The 18,436-nt window shown below is 35.1% G+C and overlaps 1 protein-coding gene across 6 annotated transcripts in view; it reads left to right on the top strand.

The window, feature by feature from the left end:
- STXBP5 (syntaxin binding protein 5) overlaps positions 1-18,436 on the top strand; it is a 163,058-nt gene that overhangs the window by 116,826 nt on the left and 27,796 nt on the right. For 3 of the 6 annotated variants that reach the window (XR_006526709.2, XM_014850644.3, XM_070506876.1), the window contains 3 exons: positions 1,504-1,569; positions 6,475-6,534; positions 6,637-6,684. Coding sequence is in view for 4 of the 6 variants with exons in the window: in XM_014850644.3 (XP_014706130.1) it covers positions 1,504-1,569; positions 6,475-6,534; positions 6,637-6,684 (174 nt within the window). In the remaining 2 variants the exon portion in view is untranslated. The remainder of the gene's footprint in view (positions 1-1,503; positions 1,570-6,474; positions 6,535-6,636; positions 6,685-18,436) is intronic. The other 3 variants (XR_011502593.1, XM_014850645.3, XM_044768513.2) reach the window with 2 other exon arrangements.

Consider the following 18,436-nt stretch of genomic DNA (forward strand, 5'->3'; position numbering starts at 1 on the left):
TTTTTGCTTTTTGTTTTTAGATTTCACAAAAAGTGAGATCATATGGTGACATCATATGGTATTTGTCATTCTCTGTCTGACTTATTTCCTTAGCCTAATGCCCTCGATATCCATCCAGGTTGTTGCAAATGGCAAAATTTCATTCTTTTTTATGGCTGAATAATATTCCATTATATGTACATATACCACATTTTCTTTGTGCATCCATAGATGGACACTTAGGTTGTTTTCATGTACCAATACTATTTAAAGACCTGCTATCTTAGTGTCCTATCAAGAAAAAGTTCATTTATATAAATAAATATTTTGTCAAAGATCAAATGCATACCTATAATTACATCTATCATCTTAAAACTATAAAAACTAGGGTTTTCTCCCCAAAACTATTAGTTTGATGAAAGTTAAGAAGAAGAAAAAACTAGTTGTCATTCAAAAACTTCATACCCAATGAAGATAAATAATATTTTAAAATAGAAAACAGTTCTCATAAGCTAATTCAGTGCTCGATGTTCTCTGAAAATGTTACTGTAAAAGCTTTCTTAGCAACTGTAGAGGTTGTGACATTGTGTCTTTTACCAGAAGAATGGAAAAACAGATTCTGGTCGTATGTGCACATATGTTGACGTGATACTTAACTTCTCTGAGGCGTAGACATGTGGCCCCTGTCTGTGACCCAGCTTTCCGAAACTCTTGATGTGTGTTTATTTATAATTTTTGAAGAATTTGCAAGAATTCATTTCAGTCACCAAGCAAATTAATATCCATGCTAATTGTTTACTTTGCATTTTGCCATGTCTTTTAGTTCTTGTCTGCAGCATTAAATATGTTGCTATGGTTTCTCCTAAGAATTTAGGCCATCCTTTAAGATAGGTTGGTTTCATATAATTCATATATATCTGTGAAAAGAAAGTATTTCTTTAGAGCTCTTTAAAAAATGTGATGGTATAGTTTTTAAGATGTATAACCCTACAAGATAAGTAATGTGCAATATGTAAAATATTCCAGACTTAGAGGTATAAAGTATTTTCTTAATTATTATTCAAAAATATTTAAGGAAGGTATTTGAGACATACTTAGCGGGAGACCACTTTGAGGTTTGAGTTCAGGGTCTGGTCCCTATGATGTAAAAATTACCAAATTTATTACCAGGTATTTATTCTCCCTCAAGAGAAACCCAATAAGAAGTATATCATATTCCTTCAAATTACTGCTTTTAAACAAAGTCCTGCATTATGTTTAATGTCCTTGAAGAATAGCAAACTCTCTCTTTTGGAAGTTGTGTCTAATTTGTTTAACTGATGGCTGCTGTGTTAGCTGGAGTTGATTTAATATCACGATGCTACTCCGTTCCTGTCTCAGCACTGAGGAGCGCAGTGCCAGCGCAGTCTGTCGGTCTGCTGGGTTGTTGGAACGGACAATCATTAAGTATGGACTGTACATGGGAGGTGAAGCTGCACTCACATGAACTTGTGGTGTGATTTGGTTTTTGGTTTTGTTTTTCAGCAGGTCTGTGCGATATCAGTGAAGGGACGGCAGTCCCAGAGGATCGCTGCAAATCTCCGACTTCGGGTAATTTGGTTTTTATTTCATTAATAATTATAATGCTACACAAGCCAATATCGCATATCAATATTCCTTTTTATAGATAAGCATTTAAAATACACCTACAAGGAACTTTTGTGTCCCATATTGATTCTTAAAATGATAACTATATTCTTTGCATTCTCATTAAATGAAAAGAAATCCACAGCTGTTACCTGTTGAGTCATGTAACTGTTTACTTAGCTTTCTAATATTTACAGTTTTTAAGGGAAAATATATTTTACTTCTTACCGTTGGATCAAATGGTTCAGTTATCTGCCAGAGGCATGCCTGACATCATCTGGTAGAACAGTGCTCTTATCCATGAATAGCGTCCATTTGAATCTTAGGAAAGATTTTAACGCTTATAACCTAATAGTAACTGTAGACAGAATAATTGTAGTCTAGTTATATCTGTTTTTGTTTTTGATCAAAGTAATATCTGATACAATTTTAGAGCTATATTAAAGCAGTTGTCCTTTCTTGTCCGTGTATAGTCCTTATGTGACCTGTGTGTATATTAATTTTTCAGAGGAGCATTACTTTTAGTATCTTTTGAGCCCCCTTAAGGTTAAGAGGATCCTGAATTTATTTATTTTTTTGGTGGATTGAAATTTTGTTAATCTTTTTAATAAGGTCGACTTTATAATTTTAAGTACTGTATTTATTAGATAATTCTTGCTGGGAATTTTCATCAGCTTTCTCCTGGAAAGATTGATCTTCGCATAAAGTAGCACTGTTTTAGACAGACTTTGATCCTTCCATAGCTGGACTTACTACGTCAGAAATAATTTTAAGAATGAGTAATATTGAGAAGTCCATTTTACTTTAGTCCCTCATATTTCAGTTTAGCATTTTATTAGATCTAGGACTGCAAAAGCTTTTGTGATTTTTTAAAATTACATTTTCCTGATAATGCACAAGTTAATCATTTCTTTTCTTAAAATATATCCACCTTCTGGTTTTTTAATCTTTAAATTTCATGTTTAAGTTCACTCATTAAACTAATAGAACACATGGAGCCATAGGAGCCTCTCCCATAATTAGCACCCAATATTAAGTCTGGATCTTGGTAGAATAAAGTCGGAGTGAATGTTCAATATGGAGCAAGCAACTGCATTTCACATCTCACAAGACCAGAGTTATTCTGAATTCAGAATTATAATATCTTTTAATTATTACCCTTTTATAGAAAGTGGTGTAGTATCTTTATTAAATAATTGATTTAATTAAAATAATTAAAAATTATTTTAATTTTTTAAAAGATTAAAAAATTATATTTTAAAATAGCTTCCTCCAACTGCATATAATACGGTTCTGATCGTCTCTCTTTCCATAAAGGCCTTGTGAATGCAGTTGTCAACATGTTAAGGCTATTAGCCAAATTGGATAATTTGGACGTGTAATACATTATCTTTTAACATATTCAGTGACCATCAAAAGTGTTACAGCAAGATTCAGCCCAAATAAATTAACACTCCTTTTTATTCTAAGCCAAACTTTCAATAGGTGTATATATCTAACAATTTTGAAATAACCTTAAAAGAGGTAATTGTAGATAAGTATAAAAGTATATTTAAATCTAAGTATATAAATATAAAAAGTGCATAAAGGTAAAAACCCTCCAAATTCTTTCTTCTTCATACCTGAGAAGCTCCAATATCGTTCACCATTTTCAAGTATGTTGTTATCTTTGGTCCCTGTGAAAACGTAGTGTAGTTTTAATATGCAGAAGTTTATATGACACTAGGTATTTTATTGTTTCTCTCTCAGTGAGTGAAATGCAAAGTAAAAATTGTGACCTCAAAAATCATTGCTAAATCTCAAATTCTCATCTTTAGATATAAAACTCTTAGTGTATTTAGTTTAGTCTTTGATTATGCTGTGAAAGAGAAGAATTCTCTGAAGAATTATATCCATTCTGCATGTCAGGAAAGACTGCTTTTACAAAAAACAGATCACACTTTAGTAGACAGTAATTGTGCCTGAAATGTGTTTCGTGCAGCAGGAGATAGATGTCAGTCATGCGTAAGGGCTAAGAAGTACGAGAGAAACTAGAAGAAAATTCTAGAAAGCCACCCCTTTGGCACTATTCCTACAGCTTGTGCCTTTTGCTACTTACCCACTTATAAATAGTAGTAACTTTTGCTGTCTATCACTGTCCTGTTGTCTTAGTCTTTGTACATTTGTAACTTTTTTGCCTTCGTCTCTGTTAGCATTCTGATGAGGAAATAAAGGAATAATTTATTATCATTCCTCTCACCAGCACATGCAAATCTACTAATTTAGGATGATCGAAAACGAAAAACGAATGGGGTGAGTTTGAGTTGAGACAGAAGAACCCCAAGGGGATCCTGTTACTCAAACCATGAGAGTAGTAGTTAAGTTCCTAACCTCACATAGTTTCTGCAGAGTGGTGGGGAATAAATAAATAGATAGTTAAATGATACAATATTGATAATTAGAACCAACATACTTAATGGAAAACAATGTTTGTATTTATAAGAAAAGAAGAAATGACTAAAAGTGGGTTGGAAGTTCAGCTGAGTTCCTCGTACACACTGAGAGGGACCACTACTATGGAAATGAAAAGTAGCCACCTGCCCTTTATCAAAACTAATGTATTCACTCAAAATAATACATATGGATGAAGGGGAAGTTTTTTGAAAAGCTTTTAAATCACATAATCAAGAAACAGTTTAGCTAATCAATATCAAAGCTCTATTCAAAAATTATCCTGAGAAAATCTAAGTAATGAATATAGTTTGCCCTTTTAATTTATTTTTAAATAAACCATCATTCTCTCTGAAATAGAAAATTAATTCTGCCTTCTTGAGTTTACAGAGAATTATTTCTGCCATCTCCATTTGATCTTTATTTCAAAGAACTCAGATTGCTTCACTGGACACTTTAATAATGTTTGAATTTTCTCTAGTACTGCATTTAAAAATATATATATAAATATATATGTTAGAATGATAAAAAATTTGTTAGGTTATTTGAAATTGAAAAAAAACCTGGGACCACAAAGACTGTGATATAAATGGTGCCTACAGGAGTTGCCATGTGCCCTAGAAAAAACAAAAAGCTGTAGATGTTTTCTATGTTTATTTAATCGTAGTAATTTGGTAAATATATTCAAGTAGGCTATGCTGAAAACATTTTTGGACCTTCTTCATGAATTCTCATAGAAAATAGGACAACCTGTGGTAGGCATTTTCAGTTAGGGGAAAAATAAATCTGCTTGTTTTATTTATCTTTACAGCTTATATTGCCTATTTTTATGTTGGAAATGCTAAACATTTTTATAATTATATATTTCATGTTCAGATATGTTATCTTGCTGTTGCTTTAATATGAAATATATCAAATAAAACAAGTATTAATAAATTTTTGCACATTCATGTGGCTATTTAGTATCAGAGATGACGATCATATTTTAAAATATATATAACATCTTATAACCATTATCTTCTTTAAATCTGAATTATATTTATATGAAAAGCAAGTATGCCTATTTTTATTTCTGGAAACATTACTGAGCTCAGTGTTACTTTTGTGATATTTTTGGATATAGGATTTATGAGGATCTATAAATGCTATTTAGCAAAAAGTATTTGGTTTTTAAAGAGTAATCTTTTAAGACTATTACAGAAGTGGCTGGATCCTGCCAATGTTGGCAGACTTTACTTGGTCTGATAAGAAACTACAACGATATTGGCCACCTGGCCAAAGAGAAAAGGTACAATTTTGTAGGGGATGGGTAGGTCAGATTTTGACCTTGTTTATTTATTAAGGTTCAGCACTTTCACTGGGATAAAAAGGAAAAAAGTACAGAAAAACCTTTTTATTTACTTCCAGTTGTGTTCTAGGTATTTGCTTCTAGCAGGAAAGCTTTATTCATTCAGCTTTTCAGAAGTTCAGTCCAGTGGCAAAGGTCAGATGTGTCTAAACTTAAAATATAAGGTATTAGTGATTAACATCATAAGAGAAGTATACAGATAGATATTATGGGAGTTCAAAGGAGGGGAAGTGACTTATACCTGGGGAGACTGCAAAAAATTTAATTGGTGAGATATCATTTGGGATGTGTTATAAAGAATAGTTTGATTCTAATGAAAGTCGTCAACTAGAATGCTACTTAGAATTGCATTCATAATAAAAGTTTTATGTTAGAAATTAAAGAAATACTATGAAAAATTAGAAACACCATTTTTTAAGGAAAAAGGACAAATAAAATCTTAATTATAAAAATGTTAGATAAACTTATTGGAACTTACAGCCAAAATAAAATTAAATATTTCTTACCTCATTAAATTTAAGTAAATATGTATTTGAACCTATCTAAAATTTTAAGTATTATCCTCAGTATTTTAAAGATCTCTATGGTAATAGTAGAATTTATATATGATTTTAAAGTTTGTATCTAGAAAGCTAACTCTAGAATAAATTTTTTAAATATAGTACTTGTACAGGATTCTTAGTTCTACGAGATAAATCTTATTCAGTTAAATAATATTAAGAATTTTTACGTTTCCTTTCAGAAACAGTTAATTAACTGCTACCTATATTTTTCTTTTATCTGTTCTCTAACATACCAAGATTTTGCCAAATGGTTGTGACTTATGCAAAAATTATTACAGATTAGAGTTAATGTTTATATAAACTAGGAATTGGTTTACTGTGAAAGATAATGCACTACTGATTACTATTCTTACTGTAATATTATGAGGATTGTTATTAACTTGGGTGGGGGGACATTTCCTTGTGGCCAGTAGTGTGGAAACTTGTTTTAGAGGTCACCACATTGTTTTGCTTGTGCTTTTCCCTCTGACCACTCAGTGTTTGTGACTGACCATGTGCCTGTTCCTTCCATTGTCTTCATTTGTGTAGGTTCTTCATCACCACACAATTCAGATGATGAACAAAAAATGAATAATTTTATAGAAAAGGGTATAGTATCTTTATTTTAAAGTATTTTCTTTTAATTATGTTTAATTAATTTAGTTTACTTTGAATAGATTTTGACATTTTATATCAAAATATTATTTTCAGTGAAGACCAAAAGCAGAAAGTTTTCCAAGATGGTAGCCAGTGATATAGGTAGGAAATAGAAATTTCTATTTTGTTTCTCATCCTTGCTATATGCAATGCTAACTCAACACCAGAAAATTATCTCGTGCATTGCATTTTGTATATATTAATTTGTTATTCCTATGCTAAACAATAATCTCTTGGGCTGTGTTTCTTCTAAACTCATTGGGGCAATAATTATTAAAATCAGTTAAATTGGGGTTGCCGTTCTTCCTCTGACTTACAGTGTGAATTGTTCTATTAATTTTTATTTTTGCTTTATTTTAAAATAAAGCAGGGTTCAATTTATGTCATCAATAGTACAGTTTTTATACTTCTAAGTTTTGAAATATTTTTTCTTTTTAGTGTTTTTTGTATTTTTTCTACCTTTATTCCATTTTCTTCACATTTTCAATACCCCAAATTTCAAGGTAATGGTTCTCTAAAAGATTGACTCTTTTAGTCTGTAATCTGTGCTTCCCCTGGGTTAAATGAGAATTTTCTATGACCTCCCCCCACCCAAGTAAAAATGACTGATAAAGAGTATTTTATAATAATCCTTTTGATTATTTTTATGAATATACTTTGAAATGAGTTATTCAGTCCAAGGTTTTCAAAGTTTAAAATTGAGGGTCTAAATATGTAATGAAATTTTGAGAACTTAATCAAGCTAGGGTTTTTTGGTCATAGAAATTTGCATATTCTATGAAGGCTTGAGAAACACTGTTTTACAAAAAGCATAAATGTAATCTTTGATTTGGATCCAGAATTTTGACTATACTGTTATGATATTACTTATTTCCCCCAAAACTCCCACCACATATTCCTTGAATTGTATTAAATTAGATGAATTTCTAGGCAGCTGGACTAGTTTTACTTTTTCTTAACTGATAAAGTTTAATATACAGTAAAATGCAAAAATGTTTAGAAGTAGCATCTGTATTGTCTGCATGTTGTAAATTGAACCCTGTTTAGTCATTTTAACGCTGGCTGACTGTTAGCATCTCTGGTCATTTTTTAAATAAGGTGGTTTATTCTTGGGCAAAGGGCTCTTCATTTATGGAAAATCGATTATTTACCTCTTTATATTTGTGGGTTTTTAGTGAATTAATTGGCAGTAGTTAAATCACTTTAATTATGTACTAGCACTATAGCAAAATATTTTTTCAACCAGTTCCCTTTATGATATGTTCTATCTTAAGAGTCCATTAGAGGTTCTTTTACTGTCATATAATGTAAAAAGTTAAAGGGACTTTCCCACACGTAGTTTACCAAAGAACTTCTAGAATTTAACTACCTAGGAATTTTACCTTGCATGAAAGGGACTTTGTACATAATTAAATTTTTTTGAATAATTTCTCTGTCTGATTTTTGGTTATGGGACTGCATTTGCTTTGTTAAATGTATTGACTCACTTTCTTTTTTCCCCTGTGTTTTGAATAGAATATGTAATATGAAATGTCTGAGCTTGAATATTTGAAAGCCTTCAAATAATAAATTTCTTAGGACTGAGGACTCCATTGGAAGGATAGTGCTTTGATAACATTCTTGCTTTCTTACTATGTTATTGGCAAGTTTTTCTTCTGTCATGCCAGTTTCTGTAGTTAATATGTTTTGGGAAATGTTAACTTTATTCAGCTTCTCAAACTTATGTTAGTTACACAGTTATACATAATTTTTCATCTTCAGAAACCACTTTTATATCTCTTTTATATAATTTTGTTTGTTTTTGGTTGGAACTTTTCAGTGAGTTTTTTAATCCCAAGAGTATCCCGAAGTACATAGAAGGAAAGCTCGCTTCTTAATTTTTTCTTCATTCAAATGGAGACTGCCCCATTTTAGACTGTAAGAGTTTCTGCAGTTTAAAAAATGACTGTTTAAAAAGTCTCCCTACATTAGTGTCTAGTGTTGTAATAAGACTGACCATAAAATATGTCATTGAAAAACACATAAAATGTCAATGAAACGTAGGAATAAGCTTCATGGCACCTCCTGAAGCCCTCTCTGTAAGGCGTGTTTTCCGTGTGGGGCTTGTGGTCTCACAGTAGTGCTAGGACTCCGTGAGCACTCTGAACTCACCGTGTTCCCCATCGTCGGGTCCCGCACTGTCTCTGAAGTAGCCCGAAACTCAGAAAATGGTCACCGCCCTCTCTCAGTCCACAGACATTTGTAGCGTCAGCTTCAGGCAGTTTTGCAGGGGCCAAGGTGTGCGCTGGTGGAAGGACCTCCTTGCGTGGAAGTCCAGCTGAGTGTCTTGGCTCTGAAACCTTGTCTCTGAGTGTCGCCTGTTCTTTTAAAGTACCTGCTGCTGGTGTCGTCGGAGAGGGCAGGGGGCGCGGGAGGGGGTGCAGGATGCCCTTCGCTCTCTAACAGTCTAGCCCAAGCATGAAAAATGAACGCTTTTATTCTTTACTGCCCAACAGTACATCTGAGATAGCTGAGATAATGACCATAATTTTTTTTAAAGGGTACTTAACAATTACAATTTTCCTGGCACTGTGCCAGCCCTTTATGTATAATTTTTCTTATTTAATCCGCTCAGTAACATCATTGAGCTACTTACTGTTATTTCCCTATTTTACAAATGAGGAAACTGAGAGTTAGAGTGTAAGTGATGTACCTGTTGGTGACCCAGCTATGGAGTGACACAGCCAGGATGTTCACCCGGGGAGAGCGACTCCACTGTGTGTCCTCTTCAACACTGTTCTCTCTTACCTCTTAAGACAATTTACTGATGGCTGTAAGGATTCAGAAACAAGTCCGTTGTGTGATTTGTAACTAGATAATCTGGTTATAGCCCTGTTCTGTCTACATGGTAACCTGAAAAACAAGATGGTTTATAAGAAGTTCTGTTCCAGCACCAGATCATGGATGTTATCTTGGTTCCCATCACCCAACCATGTCCACTGCCTGGAGGTCTCCCTTCCTCAAAGACGAGGCTCAAGGGAAGCTTACTAGAGCGAACAGTAGATCCCCGACCCGTCTGCCCAGCTTCTGCCTAGCTTGTTTCCTGACTGGTGGCTAACTCAGTTGGACGATACTGACGGTGACTTCGTTGTTCGTGTGTAAGAACAGCAGCCTGAAAAGACAAAACTTTAGTCTTATGAGTTTAACGGCAAAAATATAGTAGAATATAATGCAATTGCGGCATCCCTAAAGAAGGATCTGTGCATGTCATACACATAGAGTGATTTGCTTTGCCTGTTCTTGATTAATTTTTATTAGTAAAATCTTAGTGACCAGCACTTCCAAAATCAATAACTTTCCTGTAGTATTAGCAATTTCCATAAATCATTTAGAAAATAAGATTGGTTATCAATTTTTTATTTGCTCATTATTTATACTTTATAAAACTTTGAAAGTATAAAATTCTGCAGAGATTTTTGTTATTTTAAGTTTGTATAGAAATAGTCCTAAAAGCTATCTCTTTGTTAAGAATATCATGAAAAATTTGATTAATACTTCATTAGTATGATATAGTCCAGATACTAACGTTGTTCGGTGGATTTTGAAACTACGTGATTCCTTTTCTAAAGATCGTTAGTTCTGTTTGCTTATGATTCCATTTCGTTCTGACGCTAGATTTCTAACTGGATCCTGTAGTCTACAGCCTTGCCCATGTCCCATTTTATTACTAATTTTCATGTAGAAGGCATGATTATCAAACTGGTTAGGTGAAGCTATGAGGGGGAAACAGTACTACAGACTAAAGAGTAAAGATTCAAAGGTGTAGTGACTTCACTGTGTGTCGAAGCCAGTGGCAGTGACAGCTCTGTGGAACACACATCTCCTGAGTTCTAGGCTCTGTGCTAGATTGTTTCCGTGTGGTATTTGTTAGTACAGAGAGGATTATACTCCGACGCCCTTTTTATCTCTCAGATTCTGAGTTAGAAGTTACCTGGGTAATGATTAATTTTCTTTCTTAGCAAAAACTGAATTTTTGGAGTCAGTTTAAATGAAGATAATGTTCGTTAGTCCATGTGCTGTTTTCCTGAGTGCTCTTGTACGTGAGTCCCAGTGATTCCTTTTTGAAAGTCTTCTAACACAAATTTATTCTTAGTCATTATATTCTAAATCACTAACTCATTAAATTCTACAATATTAAAGCAGCTCAAACCCCTTTATTTTTCAAGAAAATAAATTGAGTCTCAAAGAAGTTAAAGTCACATACAAAGTGATTTTCCAAGGTGATGATCCGGTCAGGACCAGGATCCAGGTCTCTCAGCTCTGTTTTCCTGTGGCGTGTCCCTGCTCTCATGTTGTGTGGTCTCTTTTTCTTGTACTGTCTTCCCACTTTTTTTATAATTTCAAGTTGAAAAATAAATTCTCAAAAGTCCATTTAGAGTTTACCTATGAATGAAAAGGTATGTATCAAATTAAGTAGTATGTTGTTATATATATATATATATATATATAATTATATAATATATAAAATTATCCTAATTCATCATAAAACTCAAATTAGTAGTGATATTTCTACTTTATATTCCCCAATATTCAATGCAAAATGTGGCTGTTACATCTATAGAAGTTCGTTTTTATATTTAGTCCACGATATGGCCGTTGAAAGTATAGAAGCTCATCTTGAAAGAGAAGATGAGTCAAGTGTGCAGTAATACCAGTTTTACAGGTAACTTTAATATTTTCTGCTTTGAAAGAAGATTATTACTTGCCCTTAATTGGTCAAGAACTAAATTTCATAGGCAGGTACTTTGAAACCATTATACAAGTCTGAGTTCCTCTAATGATTTCTTTTTCTTTTTCAGGATGACTAAAATTTGAACTGTATAGCATAATATGTATTCAAATTTTAATTCTATTTCCAAATGTGTTCTCTGTCAAGTTTCGTAATAAAATCTGCTGAGCAAAGTCTGTGTTTTATATCCTATTTCTTACTGTAAGCGTCTATCTCTATAGAAGCGTCTTTGTCTTGTTAGGAGGATGTACATGATCTTACTGGAAATAACTTGCCGTTAGCTTCCTAACAGAAAGAAAACCAGTCCAAGTTAAAGCTACATTACTGAAATCATTTCTTTGCTGTCTATTATTTGAGCAGAACTATTAATGTGGCCATTTTTGTTCTGCCATTGCTTATCGTAGTAGTCTGCTGAGGCTGCCGTGACAAAATGCCGTAGACTGAGTGGCTTAAACTACAGAAATTTACTTTCTCTAGACTAGTTCTGGAGGCTAGAAGACTAAGATCAAGGTGTGGGCAGTCTGGTTTCTCCCGAGGCCTCTCTCGTCGGCTTGCAGATGGCCGCCTTCTCGCTGTGTCCTCACGTGGTCTTTCCTCCATGCGTGTGCACCCCTGGTGCGTTTGGGTGTCTGAATTTCCTCCCCTTATAAGAGCCAGTCAGACTGGATTAGAGCCCACCCTTAATGACCTCATTTCAACGTAATCACCTGTTTAAAGGCCCTGTCTCTAAATAAGGTCACATGCTGGGGTGCTGGGGATTGGGGGCTTCAGTGTAGGAATTTGGGGGGAATAATTCAGGCTATAATGCTTACTATGTTAAGTTTACGCGATACCTTTTATTCTGTAGAAAATGCTCTCTGAGATTGATTATGCTGATATCCTAGACACTAAGTTTTATGAATTTATGGAAAATATTGAAGACAAAAGCTCTAGGAGTTCAAGACTTAAAAGAACTTGTTAAAGCCACATCTTTAGCAGACAAGTATTAGTATCTCTTTACAGATTCCCTTCCATTTCAGGTGATGAATATGTGCTCTGGATTTCCAAAAGTCATCCTTTTGATTAATACGCCGATATTTAATTTGTCTTCTTATTCTGTTTCATTGTGTTTGTGAAGAAATTCAGCTTTTTACAGAAGTAAAATTCCAGGGACAGTTTTTGTTTGTTCATTTCCTTGTTCATTCATCACCATCTTTATTGAACACACATTAAGTGCTAGACACAGACGTAGACGCAGTATTTTGCAAGATAAATTCTGTTCCTAAACTCATGGAATTTATAGTCTAGCATGGGAAATAGACGCTGATTTTGTTAGTTCTAATGGCTATTAAAACAATGTGTGATAAGTGATAAAAACTTGGTTCTTATCTTCTTGGTTCCACTCTCCCCCTTGGATTCCTTGCCATATCCTACAAGCTAACTTTTAGTCTTATTTACTCTTCTGATTATTTTATTTAACATGCATACATTTCAACATTATCCTTGAAGAGAGTGGCATTGAATCTTTGCAGGTGGCAGGAAAAGTGATATTGTCACTATTCTAATTATGGAAGCTTTCCATGTAAACCAAGATCAGTGTCCTTTTTTCACGTCTTTTTCATAGTGTCCTGATAATATGTCGTTTTCCCTTTTATTCTTGGTACGCCGTTTACTATAAAAGTCACATTGTAAAAAGCAGAAGTTATGCTTCGGTTTCCTTTCTTTTAAGAAACTTTCCTTAGAAATATAAGATGTGGAACACTGTGGGTAGAAAAACTAAAGGAAAATTATAAAACATCCGTTTAATTTCAAAGAAGCAATATGAATCTCTGTAAATGAGAAACTTTATAAGATTTCTACAGTTGCAAAGAACTAAAAAGCGTCAGCCATGATGAAGCTTTGTCAGTGGTATCACGGTCCAGGCAGTCCTCTGGCCTTGAGGGTTGCTTCTCCTGAGCATCTTCTTTCTTTGGTATTGAAACTACCACCGTAGACATGGCTGGTGTGATCAGGTCTAACCTCATGATTCCTGCCAAGCAGATGCAGCTCTTCACTGCTTACTCAGCCAGCCAGCTTGATGTTCTCAGGCGGGTTTACAGGAAGACAGAACAAAGACTCAGGTTAACAGCCTGCTGAGAACATATCTCTGACGTCAGTTTTCCTCAGATTGAAGAAACTTCTGTACTGCTGTTCCCATTGTTTCTGCTGTGGACAAAGGCATAGAAAAAGAGAACTAGTTTATATTGCAGTGACAAAGGATTTCAAAGCAAGGAAGATGCTGAGTGACGGGGCAAGAGTTGAAGAATACACAGTTGAAGCAGAGAGAGACAGTTTGTCTTCCAAGAACTCATTCAAGTCACGTCCTCAGTTTGAAGGCCTCAGGGGAAGTTGAGTAACTTCAAAGCATGAGCAGAAGTTCCTTTATGAGTGCGCCGAAATCAGCTGGCAAGGTAACTGGGTTGGCAAGTGCTTCTGAGATTCCTGAGAAGTAAAAATGTGGGCATCAGAAAATTGCTGGATAAAGGCTGCTTCATCACAAACTATGGCAGAGTAGAGGGGATCAGCCAGGAGGACTGACCAGCGGTTCTCAGAGGTGCGTCTCCCTCTTGTGGACCTGCCACCAAGCAGGTTGACTAAACAGACCTGAAAACAAGTATATTCTCCGGAAGTCATCACAAAAATTGAAAGATTCAAACATTTATCCTAAACTTCAGTTTTAGACCTTAGGTTTGGGAACTAGCCTTCGTTCCAGGCATTGACCAACAGGCATTCCAGGACCGTCCTCCTCGAGAGAAAGGAGAAGCACGAGGTGAGCCCCACGATCTCCCCAGCTTTCTGCTGCAGAACCCAAGTGGAGTTGCAATCTCATGGAGGGAAGGAGGCCGAGGTTGGAGTTCTGGGTGCTAAAGTGCCTGGAATTGAAGAAGGAGCTCCTCAGAAAGGAATTCCTGGAAGTCTGTGCAGGAATTCAGCCCAGCTCCTTGCCTCAGGGCTGTGCAGCAAGTGGGCAAGACTCCACCAGCCCTTGTAGCAGCCACCCGCTGTGGGGCTGCGAGCTGACCAGTGATCCCCGTGGTCATGCAATGTTAGGAGTTGTTGCACTTAGACCTTGTCAAGCACCTTGGTCATTCTGTTGATATCCCAAAAAGGCCACTCCTTAAGAGTAAGGTTCACTTCTTAGCGTAAAAACCATACCCTAGAACTAAGTTCAAACAAGTAAAACCAAACCTGATAAAACCGAAAGGATCCACCAGTAATTTAACTGCATAGCAGAACAAAACTCAACACCTATTAAGGTTGACAGTATAATCCAGACTCCCTTCTACGTATTATCCACTATGCCCAGCATTCAATCAAAAGTTCCCAAGTATGTGAAGTAAAGATTCAAAATCAAAAGTAGGAAACTGTGACCCATAATCAAGAATAAAAAAAATCAATCAGTAGAAACAGACCTCAAGGTGACCTAGATGTTGAAATTAGTGGTGAAGGATTTTAAAGCACCTGCCCATATATGTTCAAGTACTGAAAGGAAAAATGGTTGTAGTGAGTGAACAGGTGGAGAATAGCAGCAGAGAAAATAGAAACTTTATGATGAATAAAATGAAAATTCTAGTACTAAAAAGTTCAGTATCTGAAATGATAGATTTACTTGCTGGGTTTAGTGTCCCTGGATGGAGACTGCAGAGGGAAGGGTGGTGGAACCTGAAGACAGATAAATACAAATCATACAGTATGAAACGCCAAGGATTTAAATTCCCCCCGTCTCTCCCTCCCCGTAAGCATCCATGAGAAATAGACAAGATGCGTTCACAGGTAGGCAATGATCAATCTAGCTTCAGATGTCTCAGGTACACTCAATACAATTAAAAAATGGGACAACTTGGGGCCAGCCCGGTGGCACACTGATTAAGTTCACACGTTCTACTTCGGCGGCCCAGCATTTGCTGATATGGATCCCAGGTGCAGACCTACGCACCGCTCGTCAAGCCATGCTGTGGCAGGCGTCCCACTTATAAAGTAGAGGAAGATGGGCATGGGCGTTAGCTCAGGGCCAGTCTTCCTCAGCAAAAAGAGGAGGATTGGCAGCAGATGTTAGCTCAGAGCTGATCTTCCTCAAAAAATAAAAAAGAAAAAAACCGACAGCTCGAGTTTTAAAGAGTCACAGTTGTGAGCCAGAACTTTTGCATATTGCCAAATTTTCTCTGATGTATGTTTTTCTTTGTTTCCATCCAAAGTTTGTAAGATATTATGCTTATGTGCCTGTCGTTTCAACTCAAGGAAAAAAAATACTACTTAAAGACATACTGTAGAATGCTGAGGGAGTTGTACAGACAATGATTGTCCCCTGTGGAACTCTGTCCTAAGGAAATAATCCAAAAATATGTAAATATGTACATTTTTTATTGCCGTATATATATTGGAAAATAGGTGTTCATATAAATAGCTATGCAGCCATTAAAATATACTAACAGTTGATATAAGAAAATGCTTGTTTTAATAGTAGAAAAGAGCAGGGTACAGATTTGTATATGATAGTTCGTCTCAACTATATAAATAAAAACAGATTTTAAAAAGTGACTGGCAGGAAATATGCAAAAATGTTGCCTCTTGATTATAGGCATTCATGATGGCCTTATTTTCTCATATTTCCCAAGTTTTCTGTAAAGAATACATAATTCAAAAAAGCTTAAAGATAAAATGCATATGTGTAGAGGAACAGTAAGAAAATGTTAATCTGATATTGCCTGTGAATCTATTAATTGAGACTTTGTATTTTTTCATCTAAGAATTCTCATATCGTGCATTGAAAAAAGAATGTAAGCTTTAAAATATTTTGGGAAGAAGATAAGAAACATTATCCTGAGTAAAAGATGCCTTACACAAGAGTTTGTATCATGCTTTTATGTATATGAAGTTCGAGAATAGGCACAACTAATCGATGGTAGAAAAAGCATCAGAGCGGTGGTTGTTTGTGGGGATGAAATTGATCAGAAAGGAGCATGGTTGACCATTTTGGAGTGATGATAACGTTCTATATCTTGCTAAGGGTTTGAGTTACACAGGTATATAGGTTGTCAAAATTCAGTGAATATATATTTAAGATTCATACATTTGTATATAAATTTTACATCAAAAGAAATATACTATCAACAAAAAAATATTTGAGGACCATATTGTTTTGTGAAAATGTGCAAAGTCTAAACTATTCCTTGGGGCTTTGTCTTCATATCCCATAGTCTTAGATAAGTATTCTAAACTGAGATGGATATAAATCCAATGTACTCTAGTTAGTACCTTGTGCTCGCCTCTGGGTTAAGTAGTACTTGCGACATTGCATTGCAGTTATTTGCTTCCTCCTATGGACTGTGAGCTCCTGGAGGGCAGGAAATCCCTGCCCTCTGGCACATTGGTAGCATGTGCCCAATAAATATTTAATAGATGAATAAGTAGGTAGCTCCATCCCACCGCCACATGTAACAAAAATGTTTCTCTACTCATCAAAACTCTCAGTTCTGTAACTTTTTAAAATAATATTGATAGCTAGAATTAAAACAAAATAACAAAGGTTAATCTTTTAACATTTGTCAAGTTCCATATTCAAGAAGATTGCTTAAAACTGTGTCCAGATGTATCGCAGTGAGGCTTAAGTGTCTGTCTTTTGATTGAACACTGTGATGGAGTTGGTGGTCGGGTTATGGGTCTTCAATTGCAGTCTTTCTGGAGGAAATAACAGACTCATAATTAAGTCATGTGACATTTACGGTAAAGTTGCTATATTCAGAAAATCTACCTTGTCATTTTTGTGTGTGATTTTAACCTCTCAATGAAATGTCAAAATTAGACCAACTGAAGAATTATTTGAAAGCTGGTTAGTTATATGAAGTTTTTTTTACATGATAAATTAAGTAGTGCTAGACAAAAAAATTTATCTCATGGGAAGAGCTAACTTAGACTTGTAAAATATTTGAGAAGTTATATAAAACAATTTCTAGTGGAAATCTTAAGGGAGATTAAAAACATACGCTTATGAAATTCAGAAGGGAATTTTATCCTAGTGAAATTTTTTTGACAGAAATATATGTATGGTTAATAATGAAAGCTTCAACAGATACATTTCTGATTGATAAAGTATTTACTTCATAATTTTAATTTGCTAATTTAATGAGGGGTGGACTTAATGAGTAATGTGATTAGGCTTGCAAATTGTTCGGGTTATTTCTCTTCATTTAGCTATATATTGAGTTTAGTTTTTGGAATGAACTGAAAAGCAGTTGAGCTTATAGTGGTGCATGCCATTCTGTGTTTGTCCTAAAGTTTTTTTTTTTCAATTTTCTTGCTTTAGTTGCTTGGAATACCACCATAGAATAAGATAAAGGAACACCAGTTGTTTACAAGTGTATTAGTAGCTCATGTATGTAGCATTTTACAGTTTATGAAAAAAATACTATTTATTATTCATAAATAACATTTATCAAACCCATACTGTGTCAGGTGTTGTGACAGTGCTTTGCCCACATCATCTTATCTAATGACAACTGTGAAATTGGCATTATTGTCTATCCTCCTTTTACAAATGAGGACATTTGAGATTTAGAGAGAGGGACAGTGAGTGGCCCAAGGTCACTTTTCTAGTAGTTGGTTGAAGTGGATTTGAACTCAGGTTTGATCTGATTCCAAATCCAGCCTTAACTACAATACTTTACACTTTCACATCTTACAAACTAGATATCCAGGCTCGTTCAAGAATTGTTTGTTGTAGACTTACTGGATATTATACATACTGAGTTTGATGAATTAATCTTGGTTCCTATCCTGAAGTTGCTTTTAGTCTAGGGACCTTACTGCTTAAAGTGTGGTCCACAGGCAGCATTGTCGGTTATCTCCGGGGAGCTTGTCAGAAGGGCAGAATCTCAGGCCCTAGTCCAGGAGAACAGAATCAGAATCTCATTCAAGAATATCCCCAGAGGACTGGTGTGCACATTCTAGTTTAATAGCGCCAGTCTCAAAGGCTTAGAAAACTAGATCGAATCACAGTAGCGGGGTCTGGAGAAGCATCCACATCATGTGATTCTGAGAATTTCTTTAGGCCATAACCAGACTGATGTT

This window comes from Equus asinus, chromosome 1 (assembly GCF_041296235.1).
Source record: "Equus asinus isolate D_3611 breed Donkey chromosome 1, EquAss-T2T_v2, whole genome shotgun sequence".
NCBI classification, from domain to species: domain Eukaryota; kingdom Metazoa; phylum Chordata; class Mammalia; order Perissodactyla; family Equidae; genus Equus; species Equus asinus.